We start from the raw sequence: 22,327 nt of genomic DNA, 5'->3' as shown, positions 1-22,327 counted from the left end.
ACCGTTGAAGCTGCGCTCGATATATCTCGTGGCTCTCGTCTCCTTCTTCACGTCATCCTTGTTTTTTTTTTTTTTTTTTTTTTTAGTTTTTTTTTAACTTCCAAGAGATGAGTCGACCTTTGATTACGACATCGAGAGTCCGTGCGCTCTTATACTTTCACTTCTCTGCGAGATACGGATGCATATGGAGTCTTCTATGTCAAGTAACACATTTTCCATGTTTAGTTAGTCAAATTTTGTGTTGACCAGCAACGCGACAGTAATTTGCTTGAAAAACGAATCTATAATACCGAACTTTCTTTTTCCCGTGCGATAAATAATATTCATAGTTTTTCTTTTTTTTTCAATGAAACGACGCAGTCGTAGTGAAATTTCTTCCCACAGTATTGATCGGAAATAATTGATTTTGTGAAATAAATAATGAGATATTTAAAATCACAAGAAATGATTTTTATATTAATAGATTTAAATAAACAATTCAACGATGTCCAACTGAACAACGAGGGCTTACGGGATTGACGATATTATTTCGTGATGACGATGATGATGATGATGAAATTGCGACGATGATGCATCGGAAAATCGTATAATATTTGAGTCAAAATGACCTCTGTTTATGCACACACGAGTTCGCGGGGGAAACTTTATATACGCAATGAATGAGAGCTGCTGGGCGAAGGGGAAAAGGAGTGCTTAACGACTCTGCGACAAAAGGTAGCCGGTTTTTCACAGGATGGAATGAACCAGTTGATCCTCTAGGAATCCACAAGGGATTTATCCTTCTGCTGCCACTTCCATCGCCCATCCCTCTTAATCGTAAACTTTCTCCCTGCGTGCATCTCGTTCTTCGAAAAAATTTTCTTCGGTCATTTAATGATTTTATCATTTAAATTACAAACCTGCATCTGGAGACAACCGAAAAAATGAGTTACGGAACGATGCGCAGAGAAAACAATCTTATACGTATATGAAAAATCGTCGTTACAATTATTATTAATCTCATTGTGGCAAATAGAGATTCAACGAATTTCTTAGATAAATGTATACAAATCAACTAAAATTATGAATAAATTGAAAGAACGAAACGTCCATCTAACACTGCAGAATCACGATTTTTTTTTTTTTTTTTAATGTCATTAAAGTTTCGTGCACCTGAACGTGCAGAGAGGAAAAAGTAATAAGGATAAAAGTTGTAATAAATATTCAGTGACTGTACCTCCTGCGAGTCGTTACAAGCGCCAGCCATGGTTGCGGCAGGAGAAGAGGGTGAGAAAGAGAAAGAGAAAGATCAAGAGAGCTGTGAATTCGAAGAGCGCAAAACGAGGGAAAAAGAGTAAAGACAAGTGACCATTAATATTTTTATTATGATGAGAGCTGAGTGAGAGATATGTTGTTCTCATTGCAGAAATGTCCCTGTGAAGGACACCTTAATAAATAATTGTCTTGTTACGCAAAAGTTTCGAGTGATAGAGAGCGTGAAATACTCACCGCATTGCTCTTCGTATCAAACATGCTTTTGTTGTTCTCACTTATCGTTGGTATATATAATGAAAAAATTTTTAATTCTGATTTGTCACGGAGATCGATGATTCATTTTTTCTCCGATTCCCCCAATTGGTGTTTGGAATAATGCTAACATATGATACTAACATTCCGAACTTCGATCGAATGAAATTCCATATTATTTACATCATTTGAATTTCAGGAATCTCATATCGAATAAAATAGTGGAAAAATGAAAAACAATAGAGTATTTGATATTTGGGTAGAAATAAAAATACCGTAAGCGCGATATTTTTCTATCAAAAGCCAAATGTAAAAGTTAATTTTTGCCGTATTCGAAAGTTAGGTAGTCTTTTTGTGCCGGGTACGACGATTGTACCCATCGTTCAGCTCAGCAAATGTATATGCACACGTGCTCGGTTAACGCTCATTTTTATATGCATACATACGCGCATATATGAATATTGTCAAGACTGTGCCGAATATTACGCAGAACGTTGACCCGTTTACCTCATATATCCCTTTCGTCATGTGACTAAATTATGTATAATAACTGCGAAGACCTCAGGGCTGTCGTACTGCGACTTTTTTTTTTGCTTACTTGCTAGATCCCGTCTCGTTTGCTCGTTAACTTTTGCACGCTGAAAATACAATTTTTTTCACGTCAACTCGTGGAAAAGTGCGTAGGAATTAATAGCGGCTATCAATTATGATGCACACGAATGTTCAAATAAGGAATTTGAAAAAAATGTATATTTTAAATGTCGAAAGGACTACTTTTTTAAAAATAAGTTCACATGCTTCAGCATATGTGTATAGCAATTCATTACGATTCATTGCGAAATGAGAAAAGTTTAATGGAAACTCAAAAACTAATACTTTTTACGTCGATTAAGGAGTATTATTAAGAATTTAAGGTGGAGTAACAGCGCACAATGAAGCATGATTTTGAACTGAAAAAGTGTGACCTCGTATTCTTGTAATGAACCTTCAAAAATAGAGCCTGCGGGTCTCACATTCATGAAGGAAGAACCTCGAACAAATGGCCGATTAAAATGTACTTTGCTTTGCTACTTTTTGCTGCTACAATCATTTTCTACTTAGCGCTTACTATCTAAAGAAAAAGTGTTTTATATGACTTTTGTATACGTGAGACTTGGAGTGAGACTCTCAGTGTCAGTGGGTAACGATATATAGCCGTTATTACAAGGTCAATTTAGCGGTAATATTCAAAGAGGAGCGAGGAGAGCGAGAGCAAGGGAGAGGGAGAAATTGATTGATTGATTAATTTCTCAGACCTTTTACTTTCAAAGATCATCGTGAAAATAAGCCGAATTTCACTTTGTTCACTGATAAATCATTGAAAATGGCTCATTCTCTTGTGTGTTTTCATCGTCGTAGCTGTAGCGGTTTCACGATAGAAAAATATAGAGCGGGAAATTTTTTCAGAACCGATAAAACTGGAAGTGAAAATTTCAACGGACAAAATTTTTAATATCGAAATCCTTATTTATCTGCTCAATGCGCAACGTAATAATCGCTTTGATGATTCGTATATTCAACCTACAATATCGATTTATCCGGAGAACACGATCGGCGCGATCTATGACAAGATTCGGGAAACTTTCTCAGAGTTGCGGAGAACGGTCGGTCGAGCAATGACGAAGAAACAGATTCCTTCGGTAGAAGTGAAATAAAAAGTAGTGTCTCAACGCGGAGATGAAAGTAGAGAAGTATCGGTAAGTAGTAACGTTCGCGGTCGGACAAGTAGTAACGGCAGGGGATTTCAATTGGGGACCGTAAGGAGGCGGTGTTATCGCAATGAAAATGTGACAACTCTTCTTGACCGACTAAGTAAGCTTTCCGTATATACAGGCGTGCCAAACGAGAGGAGTTTTACTGGGATGAATTTTTACCACGATGGAACCCGACTACTACTTTCTCACTCAGAAATATGTTACAAATAAAATCCCTACATTATTGGAATTGGTTCCAGAAATAAATAGTCAACACAATTGTCGTTTATTCAGGACTTATTTCATTCGCATGAACGCTGAAATTCATATTTTATTGTCGTAACGATGAAATTGGGGTCTCGGGCCGAATTGATCAGTATACGAACGTGTTTTGCTCCATAGTCTGACGAGAGACCCCACCAACGAGGCTCCCGAGTCTCGAGAGTTCCATTATCTCTCTCGTAGCGGCAAAAGCGCACTCTGCTAAAGTAACAATCGTATATAGGTATATTTTGCTTGGTATGAGGCTGTCGCGAGCACTAAAATGTCTCGGCCGCGTGGCAAAACTTCTATCCGGTTAGTTGCTCGTCGTCAGATCGCCCGGTTGGTCGTACGACTCCCACATTTACCGGGAGCCATTTTTTATTCAATGTTTTTGTTTTCTCTGGTTACAAGATTTGCGAGTTCTCGAAATTCATCTTTTCATCAATTGTTTTTTTGTCTTTAACTTTGTTATTAATATCAAAGTCGACGACACACGTACAATAAATCGCGACTCGATCGGTTCCATGGCTGAGAAATAAATCCAGGTGAAATCAGGCCCACGTGTGGTACCCAACCACTGCGTCTGACAGTGCGCGTCATCACAAGTGTGTAATTCAGCCGGGTCCATTATTACTTTTTTTTTTAAATATTATTTTATATTCTTCAGGCTTATTACAACTGCGTTCATTTATTATGTGCGAAGTCATTGATTTCTAAGATGATTCAGTCTCTTAAATAAGCCTCAAAATCCTCAATCGACCGTCATTATTCCGAATACTCATTTTAATCCTTTCGGAGCATAGTATGTAATTCATCATCGGAGAAACTTTTTTTCAACTGGAATATCTCTGTACACAAAATATCTCGTTAAGAATGAATCAAAATTCAAATAAAATAATACTTATTTAATCGATTAATTATCAATGCAATCGCTCGATTGTCGAAGAACTCATGAAAATTTTTTAAAAAACTAGAACATCAAAAATTTTTCATTCAGCACCTCTCGTATCAAATTTGAGTGCGGTTGGTCCAATGACAAATAGCATTTATCGAATAAATATTACAAAAACGAATCGACCTCAAAATTTGGTATTGACCAAAAGCTTTTTAACAATCGAATAGTCTATTTTTCAAAAATGACAATATTCAAATATGGGAATTGAATGTGTATTCGGCCTGGTATGTAAAGCGCGAAGTCACGACCGGACGTATCTGCTATATAGTCAGAGAACATGTGTAACAAAGTTTATCTCTGTATTTTGCTACATAAATGATTAATACGGTGAGTGGAGTGAAAGTCGCGCTTGATTTATACACGACAATGGATAAATTATGAAACTCCGAGGGAGAAGATATTTGTCAAATGTCGTTGATGAGTATAATAAACGTAGCGCAGGAGAAGTAGTGACTTCGGTAGGAGGGGAGGCAGGGCAAGGTACGCGTTAAACTCAATGCGCGCGACTAGAAAATGGGCGCGTCTTTTCGACTGAATATTGTTTTTTCATAAATTGGTTGACACGAATTAATCGGTAACTCATATCAACGATGATGCGGTTGAGAAAAATAAGTTAAGAATCCTTTATTATTCGCGGGATTACTCGGTTCACTTGTCCTGTAAATGGTTGGCAAGGTTTTCGCAGCGTATCTCGTATATAAATACCAGCATGAGCGAGACGGAATAGAACTACTACTATTTTTTTCTATCTGTCTCTCTTGCTCTCCCTCACGCTCGGTCTTTCTGTTGTGCACCACAGAGTGAGAAAAAGGAGTGTTGAAGCGGCGGGAGCTGGGATCGCGAACACGACGAGCGTTTATTAAACCGAGAGCTTCGTGCCTTCCGGAGAAAGACCCGATGCATTTCAGTCCGTTCGTCATTCCAATGCTAAGCACAGCAACGGAATTGAGAAACGAAGATATCTGACAGGTACATTGATGACCAGATTCTTTTACCTTCTTTCATTGGCATTTCTTTGAAATTGATAAATATCGAGGATAACTTAATAAATCAATTCACCGGTTGCTGAATGGTTCGTTCTGATTGACTGAGAAACTGGTCGAGTCAGTTGAGGATTATCAATGAATATTGAATTCGGCAAAGTTCAATTGTCGAATCGATGATAAATTAAGTTTTTTAAATAAACAAATAATGATGTCATCGGATTGCGCGTGATTAATTTTTTACTAATTCTCATTGCATTCAAGTTTAGAATAAATCACTACTTCAAAAATTCCACAGTCATTTTTTTCTGAAACCTATTATTCGTTATTAAATTCAATTGAAGAATTTATAAACTCATTTTTATGGAATAACTAATGAGAATATGCACTTTGTTTCATAAGTTCAATAAATTCTCCGCTTACAAGCGTTGTGCACGATCCGGTTCTTGCTTTTCTCTCGCTCTGATATTATCTCTGAGCTCGTCCGAGAGGATATCCAGCTGAATTCCAATGCCAAGCGATTGTCATTTTGTTTTTTAAATTACGTTTGTATATATTCAACGACAAAAAAGTCTAATGGTTCCCTCGAAAGTGAGCTCTTGCTCACGAATAAAAATATGACCAGGAAAAAATTTAAAGATGAACAAAAAACCTTGTGTTTGTTTGAAGAAAAAAACAAAGAAAAAAGCTGTCACGATTCGTCGTATCTGAATGATACGAAAATTTATTTATAATATGGACCATAAAACATATTTTTATTTTCATATTTATTTTCATACGTGGAAGGGCATAAAAAAGAGAGGGAAAATAATGGCACCAAGTTTACCTCACACACTTTTGCTCCGGGGCGTGTAACGAGGAGCTTTGTAAATTTGAAGATACTGCGTAACAAGAATAGGTACGCGGTCAGTATGTGGCTTCGGTAATCAGGCAAAGTGTTCGGTGATCCTTTAACCATGCACCGGCCGAGTTTGCACCACAGTTTCTCTCTGCCCTCGTGCAAACGTAATAAAGCGAGCGTACGAGTATAATTACGGGTTCTCGGAGTGCGTTCCGAAAATTAATGAAATGGATAAAGAGTTGGCTAAAGTAATAGGATAAACTCGTAAAGAGTCGGGACGCACGGATTATTAAAAAGATTTCGAATGACGATCAGGCATTTCAGGTCAAATTGACAGGTCGCCTTGACCTCTAATTCCGATTGTGTCCAAATTTTCTTAATGATGAAAATAAATCTGCCTGTTGGCATATTTTTATGTGAAAAGTTGCAAAATAAAATGGTCTATAAATCATAAAAACGAAATGTTTGGGAAAATATGCGCGCACGTGTTTCCAAATGTATTTTTATTTCCGTAGAAACTAACACGAATTGAATCTCATATGTATATATATATATTTCGAGTTAAATTTGGCGGACGCGAGTCAATAAAATGGCGTGTCATTTTCCTGTGTCATCTTAATTCTATTAATATTCACAATTTTCACGTTTTCCTTGACTAACGGCTCTATCCGCTAGATATTTTGTGTATTATCCCAGTATTCGAAAGATTTCGATGACTCGTTTCGTCGAGATTGTTGATTATCATGCTTTATCTGAACGGTGAGACACGTCTGGAATTGAATTTCGTAATTTGCTCGAATCACTGGACTAAAAATACTTTCGTTCGAAAAAACTAATAGTCTACCCTTAAAAATAGCCCATTTCATGGGGGAACAAAGTTACGCTATGTAATATCGATAATAGCAAGATAATATTGATCCATAGAAACGAACTTTGAAGTGAAAGATGGATGACGTTTAAATAATAACATATAATAAAACGAGATGATTTAGCGAGTTGCAATTGAAGAGAATTGCGAGTCAATTAAATCTCAGCCAATTAAAAACTGTTTCTTGATGAGACAACGTGTAATGCAATTTGATTTTTGCGTGAAAAGCGTGAAGAAGACTGGAAATGAATGACATGGAAGCTCTCTCCATGATCTACAAGAGTCTTACAGGGTTTGAAGTTGTTACTTGGTTGTTATTAGAGCGCACTAGAGAATTGGTCACGTTCGAATCTTGACGTGTATCACTTGAATCGTTCGACCTAGATATTTGACTCGTCATGAAAAGACGTTTCCATCTCGCGGGCTCGACCAAGTTCCTTTCACGATAAAACTTTTCTCTCTCTCTCTCTCTCTCTCTCTCTACTTCGATACGTCATTAGAAATAAAATGATTACGTACGAACAGCTTCGTCGTTTCGTGATCATTTGATATGATATCTGTACACGTCCTGAACAATATTAGTAACAATATTCGATATCTTTGTGTAAAATAGCGTATATTTGAATAAGCGTTGAAGTTGAATAATATCTTCAACAAAACGGAGCAAAATGATAAAAACAAAAATAACAAAATGGATATAAGGATCTCGTCGTGCTGAGATTGGAGGGGGGGAATCGAGATATTGGAGAGATGTTAAAAAAATGTGTTGATATATCTGATATAAAATCCACAGTGGTTGATAACTTGGCAAAATGGAAACGTCGAACGGTATACAAGGCGGAGTGAAATCAACAACGATGGGCGAATGCGGAAACAAATCATCATTGTTGAAGGGTCAACACGGGGTTGGTAGTGGAAGCGGTCGTTTGGTAACGATAGGAAAACAGTTGAGTGTTCGAAAAATGAGTACAATGCCGGAGGAAGATGATTCGGATGGTATGGAGCCGGACGTGGTAAGGACGACGGGAAATCGCGAGTCGTTGAACAATCAGCCCTCTCAAGGTCACAACCAGCAATTCCAACAAGGCCTGAACCAACGCTCGCAAGGGTGCGAAGCTCAAGGACAAATTCAACCGGCCCTAGGGCAAGCTCACCCTACTCATGCTCATACTCAGCCGCTGTGCCACGGTCAAATACAATATTCTCAGGGTTATGGGACGAACCATCAAGATCCCGTCGACTCGGACACACCGAGCGAGAGCGAGCGAGAGAGGGCGCGTCTACTTAGCTCGGGTAGTCGTAAAATCGTCGTTGCACCGTCGATTAATTCGATTGGAGCCGGCGGCAATTCGTCCTTTGCAAATGGCGTCAAGAGATCGAGCAGCGGTAACAGCAGTACGGACAGCGTTCACGATAACAAGTCGACTAATCGTCATCAACGATTGGCCGGTCTCGAGCCGGAAGTTCGACTATATCGTGATAATTCAACTCACGGTTATTCCGGCCATGCAGCTGGAAGAATAAGCCGCGGTGTCGAGCTACACGGCGGTATTAATCCGAGCAACAGTTGCACCGGTGTACCGCGGCACAATCGTTATCCAAGTATGCGATCTCTCAAATCGAACGCCACCGACGATCATCAGAATCAACAGAGCTGGACCTCGATGGTTTTAAGTGATCCTCCCAGTCCATCGATTCGACCCTTCACCGATTCCGTTTCCATACGCTCTCTCGCTTCCATCGGATTGGGATCCTCCGATGGACGCAAACTCACTATTCGGAGGGTGCCCACTTCACCCTCTGAATTACTCAACATGGTACATCCACCCACGTGAGTTTATTTTCACTTGTTTCATGCTCGTTCAACCGATTCTTCATTTCCTTTACTTTTTATACTATATTATATCTTTGCGCGATTTTTTTCTTTATTACATGAAAAGATTTTTTCCCCCATTTTCATTTCTCATGCATGTGAGAACGATAAAATTGTGTGCTTCCATCGTACAAATGATTAGCTTTGGAAGATTGATCGCGCGACGGATATCACTTTTATGATATTTTTTGTCGTTTGCTGTTTGAGATTTTATCGTACATTTGTTCGTTGATTCATGCAGCACAAAGACGTTTCTTCCTTGCTTCACTCTGGCAAAATGGTGAATCATGAGAATATTCATTCGAACTTATTACGAAATCTTTGAAAGGATGTGATAAAATTAAGTTTTACACGTTTATATCGTGTGTTAATCGATCCGTGGATAAAAAATAAAACATTAGGAGCGAACCTCGAATAATCTGTCGATAATAACAAAACGCTTTTATTTTTGCTCAAATGTTAAAAATCGACGTTTTTTCAATGTTGACCCAAATAAACGTGACACACCGCGGCGAATATATTTATAGACAAATGCTCCAGTGTGTATTTATAATATGTGGTACATAACGCGAAGTAAAACTACGATTACTTTCACTGTGGCGCTGAGCCCTGAGTTTACAGAAGGCAACATTGGAAAAACGATATGTGTGTGTGTGTGTGTGTGTGTGTTGCTCGTATTAGCGTATACGGTTAAATATATAGTTGATAATAGTACACTCTCGTAACAATCTATTCGTGACCACGAGTTACATACTAACATTCCATTAAATTATTCGCGGTAATAAATCGTAATCGCGCGTGATCAAACATCATTCAAATTACACGCAAAACCTCCACGATTCGTCATCACAATAAGGATTCAAAGATATATTCGAATTATATGTGCGTGGAAGGAAAATCGTGGTGTGTTCAAAAACAATATACAATTAACAACTTTTTTCTTGTTTTAAAATACTATATGTTCGATGATATTTTGGTTCGCAGTAAAAACATTTTACAGCAGTTCCAATTCGAGACTTTTGTATGATTTTTTTTAGGCTTTTCTGACACGTGACTCAAAAAAAAAAAAGATACTTCGAGAACAATATTATTCGGAGAATTCTGAAAATAAGGAGGGACGCAACAAGAAAAAAATTCTTTTCAACATAAAATGAGATTGAATTTTTTTCATAAGTGAGAAATAATTACGTCAATACTCTCTGTTCAAAATCGATACAACGGAGGAAGGGAAAAAATGTTGAGGTGTAAATGACAAAATCAATATACTCAAATGAAGAAGAATATTGTATCGACGTATTCTCGGCGTTGATTTTTTTTATTAAGTTATGAAAAAAAAACACATTCTAATGCTTTTTTTGTTTCCCCGTCATTGCCCGTTCAGTGAATATAACTTTGGTACACAACGTGCAGGAAACACAAATCCGGACAAATAAACGAACAAAATCCGCGTCTTAACAGCACGACCCTGAATGCTTGATAATTTTACTGGTATATATAAAAGAACATTTGTACGCCTTGAAAGCAGCAGTTTCTTTCCGTCGACCAGTGAGCATGGTCATCGTAACAGAAGAAAAAAAATACCAAGCAATAATAAACTCTCAAATTTGTGAGAATCTTTTTTTCTCGCAAAAAACTACTTTTTAAGTGAGACCAAAAATTCCGTATAAAAACAAGACACTTGTTCGAAATTAAACTTTGAAAAATATCAGTCTCAGCAGTGGATGAGGTAAAAAATAAGAAACAAAGTGTCTCGATGTTCTAATCTTCGTCAGACACTCTATGCAAAAGGATATATAAAAAAAAAATGCAGTGTACGTCCAAAGGACGTGTCCCGAGTCGCGGTCTCGTCATCCAGGGATTGCAATTTCAGTGTATTGTAACAAAGCCGTAAGTGAATAATAGTCCAACCGAGCCACAATATGAACGAAGCGAGAAGGACGCATTGACAATTCTACTTCGGTATAAAAATAATCTGTAGTCAGCTGAAAATTTGAAAAAAATATCAAGTTTTTTAACGTGTAGTAAAAACTACGCTTCAATCAGCTGCATATGGATCATTCCACCAATTATGGAATTGATTTGTTCCGAAGGGTCTGAATTATGAGTAATGGTGTCATTGCTTTTCAAAAGTACGTGTCACCGTGAGCTTTTATGATTCTTTTAAAATTCTTTTTGTGTTGGAAATATTGAACCTCTGAATTATTTTTTGGAACACCAACCGTAGTGATTTTTATGTGAAGAATCTCAACTTTTCGATAAAAGATATTTTCAATATTCTCCGGTACATGGAAAGATCCCGAAAAAAGCGGTTATAACGTTAAAATCGCTTTTTCTACTAATTTATCATTTTTGAAATTTTTTAAAATATTTTTTTCAAAAAATTCAGACTTTTTACAAAGAAACAGTGCTATTTTATTTTGGGATTCTTAAAAAATCAGCCATAAAACAATTAAGTTGAAAATTGTGTTATGAATTATCGGTGAGTGCCGTGCTGTCGCAACGGTCGTCGCGTCATTTATAAGTTGGAATTCCTTGTTAAAAGTGTTTCTATGTTAAGAGCATAGATTAGTCGACTAACTTCACTTGAAATTTTCGAAATTGAAATTCTTTGACACAGTTTGACCGATTAAAAAAAGCTCTGTCAGCCTACGCAGGACGATGGCAAAAATCGACTGAGAGAGCCTTCTTTTAATCGGTCAAACTGTGTCAAAGAATTTCGATTTTGAAATTTGCAGCTATCTCTCTCGTACTCACGGTTGCGATATACCGACTGATCCATCCTCTTAACAGTATCAAAATGATTGAAGATAATGAAGATATAATACATCTCATCACTTTTCCCCACAATATTTATATTTTCTCGTTTTTTTCGGGATTTTCCTGAAACCGGAGAATATTGAAAATATTTTTATCAAAAAGCAGAGATTTTTTAAACATAAAGATCACTATGTTTGGTGTTTCAAAAAATAATTCAGTTGTTCGATATTTCGAACACGAAAAGTCAATAATTGCAAATTTTCAAATTTTCAATTCTCTATAACTTTGAAACGGCTCGACAGAAAAATTCGAAAAAAATCATGAAAGCTCGCGGTGACACGTACTTTTGAAAAGCAATAATCATTACTCATAATTCAAACCCTTCGGCACATATATATATTCCATAATTTGCGGAATGAGCCATATTATAAAAAGCTTGAACGGTAGCCTGGATAATTTCGACTTTTTAAACCCTTAACGCAAAAAACAAAAGAAAGAATGTTTGAGACGCACTTTTAATACTTGACTGAATTTTAATTTTTTTAATGCACTTGACACGGAATGCCTCGTGTATGGGGTTGCTCTCAATAAAACACATTGAGTCAATGTGGTACGTCTGTATCGATATCCAGACAAAAAAATGTACGCGATTATAATTCTTACCTTGCGTCAAAGCTATAAGTTCATATGAGCAAGGGGAGTGGAGAGGCTGCGGGGAAACGCCGGGTGACTCACTTAATAGCACACATCGTAGGACGTTGTCGATGAATCAATTTAAAATTGATTCATCGTCAACGTCCGATCGGCTTCGTTGAATCGTCTATTGCACCATACCCGAAAGATTCTCCATACGAGCTTCATCTGCCAACTCCGTTGCTATTATGAATGCAAAATTATCAAAGAGATAATAAGGAGTATATAACAAATATTTCAATGACGGAAGGAGAGATTTTCACCAGAAATCGGTAGAAACTAAATTTGACTACCCGACGAGGACAGGTGTGAATGAATTTTTGGTTACAAATGCTCGTGATTACTTTTACAAAAGTCCTAGACGAGAAGAGGCTTACGCGATGAGAACGAGACCTGTTTTTTCTTCTTTCGTTCCATTTTAATCAATGTAAAATGTTTCAACCTTACTGACTGTGAAAACACGAATAACACGTTGTCAATGTAAATACCCGCAACCTTTGCTCGAGGTGTTACTGAAAATGAAGAATATTCAAACGTTCATGGACCAATTTAATATTCGTTAACAATCTACTGATTCCGGTGAATTCACGATACAGGCCACTCGACGACGATCTGTCGGCGTGTACGAGTTTCGACGATGGTGACGCCGAGGATCCCGGGGATTATCGTCAGCCAAAGAGGCCACACTGGGCCAACAAGGTACAATTCGTTCTTGCCTGCATCGGTTATTCGGTGGGACTTGGAAATGTCTGGAGGTTTCCATATTTATGCTACAAGAGTGGGGGAGGTCAGTCATTGAAATTTTAATATTACATTTCTTCACAATTTTTATTATCGTTAACCGCGACGAGGAATGATATAAACATCGCAACAAAATCATCATTTAAAGCAGTTGCAAAATTCAGTGAAACGTTAATCGGTCATTTTTGCTATGATTTTCAATTGGATCATATCGTATATACGTATTTTATTAATTTTCTTAATTAGCACCAATAAATATTTCACCTCCGTGTTAGAAGATGAATTGTGGGCGCAGAAGCCAAGGTCGATGGATATGACTCTCTGGTTTCTGGCCGCCACGGCGCTGTCGGTTAAACGGTTGTGCGTTGATAAAACGAAAAAGGTTCGTTGGTTATAACGCTGTTAATTCTCGCGTAATACATCGACAAGAGAGAAAGAGAGAAAAGCTTCGAGGAGCCAGGTGACGAGAGGCGTTTAAATCACCTCGACAATTTCATAATCTCTAATCTTATCGCTAGCTCCCCTTTTTATTTCTCCTTCGCGCTTTTGTTTTCAACACTTCACTTATAATACTCTCATAATTCGCATTGGATGATCGAAAATGGAAAGTCTCTCGAGCTGCGTGTGTCTATTTTACACGAGAGCACCGTGTTATCACGTGGGTAAACTTTGACTACATCCTTGAGTAACCAGATGTAATTCATGCATTATTCCATTAAAAATACGCACAATTGGTAATATTTTGTGACGTTTATTTTGTCAGGGTTACATTCGATCTAATTGCTTCGAGTTATATAGTTAAATGAGGCAGAAATTACAAATTAATTTCAAAAGATTCTTTATACTAGTTTTTTTTTTCCGAAAACTTGAAATTGATGATGGCTGATAAATAATTCAATCTTCGTGATTATGAATGTAAAATAAAAGAGCGAGGGGATCTAATTCGAGGCGATAGCAGAGGACGGTCCATATCCGATCAATCTATTCGGTTGATGGGGTCATTTAAGCCTAAGAGGATTACAATTTAAAAAATTAATCCCATCCGTAGGTATAGTAATCACTGGAAAAATCGCGTTCTTTACTCCGGTACATTCTATGAGAATAAATGTGCTAAGAATTATAAAACAAATCATAATGATTTTCGTGAATTTTGTTTGGATTCTTGTTTCTCACTCCACGAGCTCACTGCTATATAATGAAAATCAGTGAACAGTAGAGTACGTAATGGTTTCATGAGTCAGCTGAAGCAGGATACACATAATAAGGTCATTCATCCCGACACTAAGATGTGAAAACAATGCTTGGATTCGATTAGTCATACGAACTAACTCAATCAATTTTTCGATAACTCGAATTTTATTAATTCGATCGATAAAAATAATTTTGTACACGGTAATTTGTGTGTTGTGAGACTAACAAAAGTAGCTAGGAAATGCTATTAGAACGTGAATGAGCGAAAAATTTATTTGGGTTAATTTTCGTCGGATATGCGACGCGCTCCCGTCACAGGCAGGGGGAGATTAATGGACCTCCTTCGTGTCTGCTAAACGAGAGCTACTCGACGATTATTTTCCACTCGTCTAATTGGAAAATCAGTGGGGACACATTAAACGTTAAATACGTGAACGTTAAATAACAGCTGTTAACGTATACATGTGCGCAGAAATATGGGGTATTCCGTATAGCGAAATATCTCTCTGAGATATTTCGAGGTGCTATTAACAAAGCCGACGTGTAAATGATTCTTATTTTATTTGAAAATTTTTCAGTTTCTGTTCTTTCATAAAAATCTTGTAATTCGAATGAAATTAAACGGTTCAATAGAAACAAGGCCGTGATCAGGGAAGCTCTTGAACTCGGCACGAAACGTTAATTCCCCTTCAATTCTTGTTCAACTAGTTCAGCTATAATTCTATCGGTCGTTAGAGAATTTTAATAAGAAGTATTCACACTAAAATAGTGACGTTAAGATGCCGCGGTCTTTGAAGGTCGGAGTAAGGTCGAACTGACCTGAAAAGACTCATGTAAACCGGAATACTCGAGTAGATTCAACAAAAGTGTGTAATATCTTGTCAAGGTCATGTATCAAGTTCCTACCCGTATTGCGCCACGTCCGTTCCGTTCTCCGGACGTCTGTGCATGCACGTGTGCGCCATTTGTTGCCGCGCGCCTTCCGGGCTTTCAGGTTGAAAATTCATCCGCGAGTAATCCGAGATCCGTAACCGGGGCTCATTAACATTTAACTTGTTTGACGGAGCTTCTCAGCTGTGCAACAAATGAAATGAGCTCAAATCTCTTCCGACTCCCCACCTCGCACTCTCGACTCTTCGAGTTTCCTTTTTTAATTCCCTCTTCTCGGAAAAAAGCGACGAATTCTCAGGCTGTGCCCTTGTTCCGCATTTAACACTGCTACGTTGTTTTAGATAATAAAACATTTCAGAGGATCGAGAAGACGCCAAGTATTTTGGTGTATGCGAAAAAAAAGAGGTTTTTCGGAGTTAAAAATATACCAAGACGCATGAAGCGGATTGAAGACGAAATTCATATCTGGCCAATAAGTTGAATAAGTTGATTGCGAGAAACAATAAAAGTCCGAATCAATGTACATCGTAATATTAATAGCGTCAAAGTATTTACGTCCGAACGAAATTTACCCGCTTTTGCGAAGGCATCTTTTACGTTTCGGCATCTTAACCGAGAAAAACCCGCACGCCTAACATCCATGTCATTATCTCTCCATTCATTTTATTACGTATACGTGCCTGTCAACGCCTAATAAGCAGAACGGCCCAACTTCTACGATACAACTTCTAAAGATGCGATCGTCTTACGCTACTTTCCCTTTCACTATTCGGCAAATATACGTGCGCGTGTGCCTCTGTGTGTGTGTGTGTGCGCGTGTCCACGCGCGCGGGGGCGCCTGTATTTGTGGCTTTTTTCAACTAAAAAAGAACAAAGAGAGTCGACCTACAATGATGCGAAGAACAAACACCTCTTTTGTACATCCTTATCGGTGTCAGAGCCCAATAAACGCTCTCGTCAACTACGTCATCGGACGTGTGCTGATTGAAACAAGAATCTTCCTCGCTCACTCGCGGCCTCATATTTATTACCATCATCTTCTTCTTCTTCTTCTTCTTCCCCCCAGAAAAAATATTCATTCTTACGTTTCGCTACTTAAACTTTTTTCAGACGATTAAATGGTTTAGAAAATTTGTAATTGAATATTTTGTTGAATCATTTACGTATGGTTTTTCGAAATTGTATTGCGAAGAAGGAAGACAAATGTCTGTAAAAACAGAAGCAACTTGGTTATCAACGTCGTCATAAAAATGACACACGGAAAACAAAAAAATTATTCTTCGAGCGAGTACGTTTTGATGTGTACGAGGAATCGCGAGCATAAGTGGGTGGTTCGAATAACAATAGCAAGAATCCTGGCCTAATATGTTGCAAGCACGTGTTCAACGTTCTGTTCAGTTGCATACGACAAACAAATACGTGTTAATTATAATTTATCGTCAAATGAGGCTGCAAGACGGAGAAGGGGAGAGAGAAGACGAGAGAGACACGAATTAAAGGTGCAAAACGTCGTCTCTCGCAAATTCGACCTTGGCAATGCTTTTGCAACCCACAATTGCAAAGTCGCAACACGCCATAAATGCCTGCAAATTGGTCGGTTGGTCATAATGGATCAATTCTATTGATGAGATTTTTCTTACTTCGATTTGAAGATTTGCGTACTTCGGGGAGACTAAAGAATTCTTATAACATTCAATTCTGTATATGAAATTGAAGAAAACGGAAAATAACATTAGTGCGAGCGAACAATTTCAAGAAAACAATGGATATGTAATTGGCTAAGATTGGGTGCTCCCTGCGGACGGTGATGTAACGTTATCGAAGCCTTGAAAAAGAACGTTGCGTTCTTTTATGTGCCAATATAATACATGTATTCGTATATCTATGTAATAAATATAAAAGTATGTCATATCGTTCGTTCTGATATTTACCGATCTAGAACCTTCCTCTTTTCATACATTCCGTTTCATCAATTATGTTTCTCAAGTCCAGGTCAAATACATTTTTGAAAAACTCCTTTTCTGCAAGTGTTCAGCTGATCAAACAAACGCACTGGATGATTGATTTGTCGTATTTGTATCTACCGCGAGAACGACAAAATATCGATTCGGTTGATTAATTTCTCGAGAATATTTTTTCATGAATATTTGCTTTTTGTAATAATTGAGAGTCGTCGCCTGTTTTAAACTTGACAGCCTATTTATAAATTACACATAATCTATTTGTGCATCTGAAATAATTAGTACGAGGAAGATTATTTTGATAGAAAGCGAATCGCGATAGGTATAAGAAAAGAAGTGAACAATTAGTGGACGCAAAATTTATTCGCGACTAATCACTCAATTTATTTTTATTATGTTTCAGGTGTTTTTCTGATACCTTACTTTCTAATACTCATAGTATGTGGTGTTCCGTTGCTCTACATGGAATTAGCTATTGGTCAATTCACTCGCCGTGGACCGATCGGAGCACTGGGCCAAATATGTCCCCTTTTCAAAGGTACGTTCAGGCGGGATTCAAAATTGAATTTTATTTTTCAGGATTAATTGTTCACGCAATTAGAATTTTATTTAACTCACTATTCAAGACGCTCTCAAAATTCGATCATTTTCATACAAAAATAAATTGATCCACTTTAGGAGCAGGCTTGTCGTCGGTAGTGATATCGTTTCTGATGTCGACGTATCACAACGTGATAATAGCATACGCGATATATTATTTCTTCACGGCTTTTAAAGCCGAACAGCCCTGGTCTGGCTGTGATAACTCGTGGAATACACCGGCGTGTTGGCTACCCTCTTTTGGCTCTATAGACAATCGAACGAGACCCAACACTTCGAGGACACCATCTGAAGAATTTTTCAAGTAATAACCCAATTAATCATATCACTAATACTGATTGAATTGCATTTGACTATGTTAGTTACAAGTTTAATTTATCGAACATGAACTATATCGGTAATTAAGATTCCTCATGGTTGATGCTATATTTTTTCTTTTTGTAAATAAAATCGTCATATGAGAAGAAACACAAAATTTGACTTTGACTAGTAAAATGGTATTTTTGGCGTGAAAATTATATTTTGCAATAACTGTTGCAAAAGTGCGATTTGAGATTCGACATAACCAATTTAATCATAATACCGTTTATTTCATTGATTCCGTACTTTTCGGAAAATGCAACAACAATAAGGTGAAAAAAAAAAACATAAATGTTTCGTTGAAAAATTTTTGAAAATTTTGTACTAACCATAAAACATTTTTCTAATTTTTCAAATAAGAGAAATAAATGTTTTTCCAATTCAATGCCGTTACGATTCTTCGAATAATCAGAAAAAAAACATGATTTGACTTCAGCAACAAAGTACTTCAAATGAGTTCGGGAATTGAGGAGCCAGGAATTCTAAGATGGGAGATTGTTGCTTGTCTGGTGGCAGCTTGGGTTATGGTTTACTTTTCAATATGGAAATCGATCAAATCATCGGCACAAGTAAGATACCTCACGGCCACACTTCCATTCTTTCTAATTGTCGTCTTTCTCACTCGGTCACTCACCCTCGAAGGTGCTGACAAAGGGCTGCAATATTTTTTCCGTCCACGGTGGGAACTCCTAGGCGATGCGAAGGTATAAAAAAAAGTTCAACTGTATTCGACTCTCGTTATTAAAACTCTTTCATAATTATTATAAAAATTAACAAATTGACTCATGCAGTCGTCAAATTTAACAATTATAATAAGAAGTTAATTTCCCTTCAAGGTTTGGGTTAACGCGGCTGCACAAATCTTCAACTCCGTCGGTATTGCGTTTGGCTCAATGATATGTTTTGCGAGTTATAACAAATTTCACAACAACATACTCATCGATACAGTGGCTGTTTCGCTGATAAACGCCTTCAGCAGTTTGCTCGTCGGCATATTCGCGTTTGCGACAATCGGCAATATCGCCATGGAACAAAATACTTCCGTCGATGAAGTCTTAAGCGGTGGTACGTCCATTTTTTTTCTGCTTCAACTGAAGCTTTGAGGATAGTAATTTTGTTTCAACTGAATCAAGATATCATTTATTTTCACTCGATCGGTATTCGTAAATATCGAGTATGGATCGAGACGATTGAAAGGAAAATTGATCATTGATTTGTGTCCGCAATTTAGTAGATCTTGCTCAACCGTATTAACGTTCTTTCCCAAATAGCGAACATTGGTCGGAGAAAAATATTTGATTCTCGTATTTCTCTAAATATTTATAGAAAAGATATTTCTTTATTTTTTTTACTTCCAGGACCTGGTCTAGTTTTCGTGGTCTATCCTCAAGCAATGGCTAAAATGCCTGCCTCTCAATTATGGGCTGTTTTGTTCTTCTTCATGCTCGTCTGCCTATCGCTCAATAGTCAGGTCTGTAAAAATAAACGCAAATCAAAAGTTATTCGTGCAAATTCTAATATCATTCGATCGACGAATCTGAAAAAATCGGAAAGCTATTGCATCGAGCGTATTATATATTCAGAATGAAAATATCCATAAAAAATACGTGTAATTCTTCGTCTGAAATAGACTGGGAATATTAATCAAATTTGAGTACAAAATCTGATGCCCGAAAATCAACCGATCTTATATATAGGTATAGCAACGGTAATACTAAATCGATGAATTTTATTACTGATGAAAAGTTATTAACGTTATAAACAGAGGCTTATTCTCGCCTCACTAATTATAATTCCTCGCATGACTAATAAAACCAGCTTTTCATCCAACGCTGGTCCAACATTTTTGATGTAGAGCGAGGTACGTAATCAAATTCACGTTGACCGCAACAATCATTTATCCGTAACTTTTAATCTCGTCGAAATAATCATTTCTCTCTTGTCAAAAGCAAAAAAAATTTTTGTTCGAAGGCATTGATCAAAGGTATTTGTCAATTACGTTGGATGTTTCATTCATTTTGCTTGTTTACAGTTTGCCATAGTGGAAGTTGTCGTAACATCGATACAAGATGGATTTCCGAATTGGGTGAAAAATCATTTACTGTGTCATGAGATGTTGGTCCTTGTGATATGTACTGTTTCATGTTTGTTCGGACTACCAAACGTCACCCAGGTAAAAACAACAATTTGTATTTATCTTGAAATTATAATCAATTGTGTGCGACGACTGACTAGTTTTTGTAAACGCATAAATAACGTCGCTCATTCTTTTTTTTCAGGGTGGAATATTCTTCTTTCAACTGATCGATCATTACGCCGCCTCGATATCGATTATGTTTTTAGCATTTTTCGAAGTTATCGCAATTTCTTGGTTTTATGGCGTTCGACGGCTCTGTAGCAACGTAAAAGAGATGACGGGACGAGTGCCCTCCATGTATTTTCGATTTTGCTGGCTTATTGCCGCGCCTCTTCTCATTATGGTGAATTATCTACACAGAGAACGACATCTCATAGAAAAAATTATGCTCATAAATTAAATTTATCGCGAGAAATGCCATTTACCACCATGCTGTGCTTTTCACCCAGCCGGCAGCAATGATGTTTGTTCTTCCGAAGCATGTTTCTGGCATTGCTGGTGAATTATATTGCATCATCGAGGTAGAAGTCTTGCCACATTCACGTTTGAAAGTTCACTCTTTGGTCAAAATTTAAAAACTTGATAAATATTCCGAATGATCCATCAATGAGACGATTGTTAGATCAAGCACCCAAAAACAAATGACCGTTCCGAAAAAATACTTTGTATAAATGTCCAAATCTTAGTGGGATCAAAATTTTTCTATTTCACGTTCGAAAAAAAAAACTCGTTAAAAGTATTTATGTGAATGATGAATGAAAATCTGTAGAAAAATTTCGAAAATTTGTGAAATCGGTTTTCGAAATTTGGAAAAAACTTCTTAAGACAGTTGCTTCGGTCGAACTTCTACGGCGATGGCGTCCATGAAATGTCAAAATACCTTCGCTTCTCACGCTTGAATTCGTTGATTAATGTATCGTTGAATTATACCGACGAGCGTACAATGAAATGTAAATCTATTTTCTACTCGTTATGGTCTTATAGGCTGTCTGGGTGTTTAGTTTGATCGACTACGAGCCACCCACGTATCATAATGGAGCTTACCAGTACCCCTGGTGGGCCGAAGCCATCGGTTGGGGAATTGCTTCGCTATCCCTTATTTGTCTTCCGGCATTTGCAATTTACGTACTCATACGATCCGAAGGAGCGACTCTGGCCGAGGTAAGTTGTTTTTCTTTCCATTTCATCGCTTTTGTCTTGAAAAAATCCATTTTCAACGGCTTATTTTTTGCAGAAATTGAGAAACTCCATAAAGCCACATTTCGAAGCTTGCAAGCTTTGTGGCCAAGAATACTGCACCGAGCCGTTACACACCGAGGACGAGGATATGGTCAAAGAACCCTTACCCGAAATGAATAGCCTCATACAGCCGCATGCCATAAACTTTTTACCTCCAAAACAGCAAATTCAATGAACGTTGATCAGACACACGCATATTCGAATAGTAAATGCTCAGTTCAAGCAGTGTTTTCACTGATCGAAACATTCCTCCCTTTCGTCACTATTCCATTTGTTCATTAACAGATTTCGTCCAAGTATTGGCGTAGTATAGAAACGAATGAAGAAAAAAAAACACAACCAAACAAGAAGGAAATTCAATGAAGAAGCAAGAAAAACTATAAAAAATACAAGACTGCACGTAGAGTGTGTTGGAAAGGAATAGTTGATTGTGTACAAGTGATTATTTATCTCGAAAAGAATGATAGAGTGAGTCGATAAAAGGGAATAGCCACCAGTTCGAATATTGAAAATGATTTTTTTTTTTTCAGTTTTTGTTTCCTAGTGATTACCGATTAATCAATTTTAACAGTTATTTTATTCGGATATTGGCGCCACGTCCCCTGTCGAATGATACATATCAAATAAAAAATTTTCTGCCGTTTATTCAATCTTATGAACAAAATATATTTGTATACGATAAGACGATCGTATTGACGAACAATGACAATAAATTTGTTGATTCAACAATTGCG

The 22,327-nt window shown here is 37.4% G+C and overlaps 1 protein-coding gene across 2 annotated transcripts; it reads left to right on the top strand.

Annotated features, from left to right (window-relative positions):
- The first annotated feature begins 3,815 nt into the window (after positions 1-3,815).
- On the top strand, positions 3,816-22,322 carry ine (inebriated). Of its 2 annotated transcripts, XM_043418306.1 has the most exons (13): positions 3,816-4,108; positions 5,258-5,427; positions 7,944-8,981; positions 13,070-13,260; positions 17,661-17,795; positions 17,936-18,161; positions 18,654-18,921; positions 19,054-19,282; positions 19,576-19,688; positions 20,250-20,390; positions 20,497-20,697; positions 21,339-21,515; positions 21,589-22,322. In XM_043418306.1, the coding sequence occupies exons 3-13, from the start codon at positions 7,963-7,965 to the stop codon at positions 21,766-21,768; spliced, it is 2,880 nt and encodes a 959-aa protein (XP_043274241.1). In that variant the 5' UTR covers positions 3,816-4,108; positions 5,258-5,427; positions 7,944-7,962; the 3' UTR covers positions 21,769-22,322. The 2 variants fall into 2 exon arrangements, with proteins under 2 accessions (XP_043274241.1, XP_043274242.1); XM_043418307.1 differs by lacking the exon at positions 5,258-5,427.
- Positions 22,323-22,327: the final 5 nt, after the last annotated feature.

The sequence above is a fragment of the Venturia canescens genome, chromosome 4 (assembly GCF_019457755.1).
Source record: "Venturia canescens isolate UGA chromosome 4, ASM1945775v1, whole genome shotgun sequence".
Taxonomy (NCBI): Eukaryota; Metazoa; Arthropoda; class Insecta; order Hymenoptera; family Ichneumonidae; genus Venturia; species Venturia canescens.
Note: the sequence above shows the minus strand (reverse complement) of the source record. Positions and strands in the feature narration are given on the sequence as shown.

Coding starts and splice junctions, on each gene's coding strand:
- ine (XM_043418307.1), top strand. CDS start 7,963: ATGGAAACGTCGAACGGTATACAAGGCGGAGTGAAATCAACAACGATG. Junction 8,982..13,069: donor AACATGGTACATCCACCCAC/GTGAGTTTATTT, acceptor TTCACGATACAG/GCCACTCGACGACGATCTGT. Junction 18,922..19,053: donor AACTCCTAGGCGATGCGAAG/GTATAAAAAAAA, acceptor TTTCCCTTCAAG/GTTTGGGTTAACGCGGCTGC.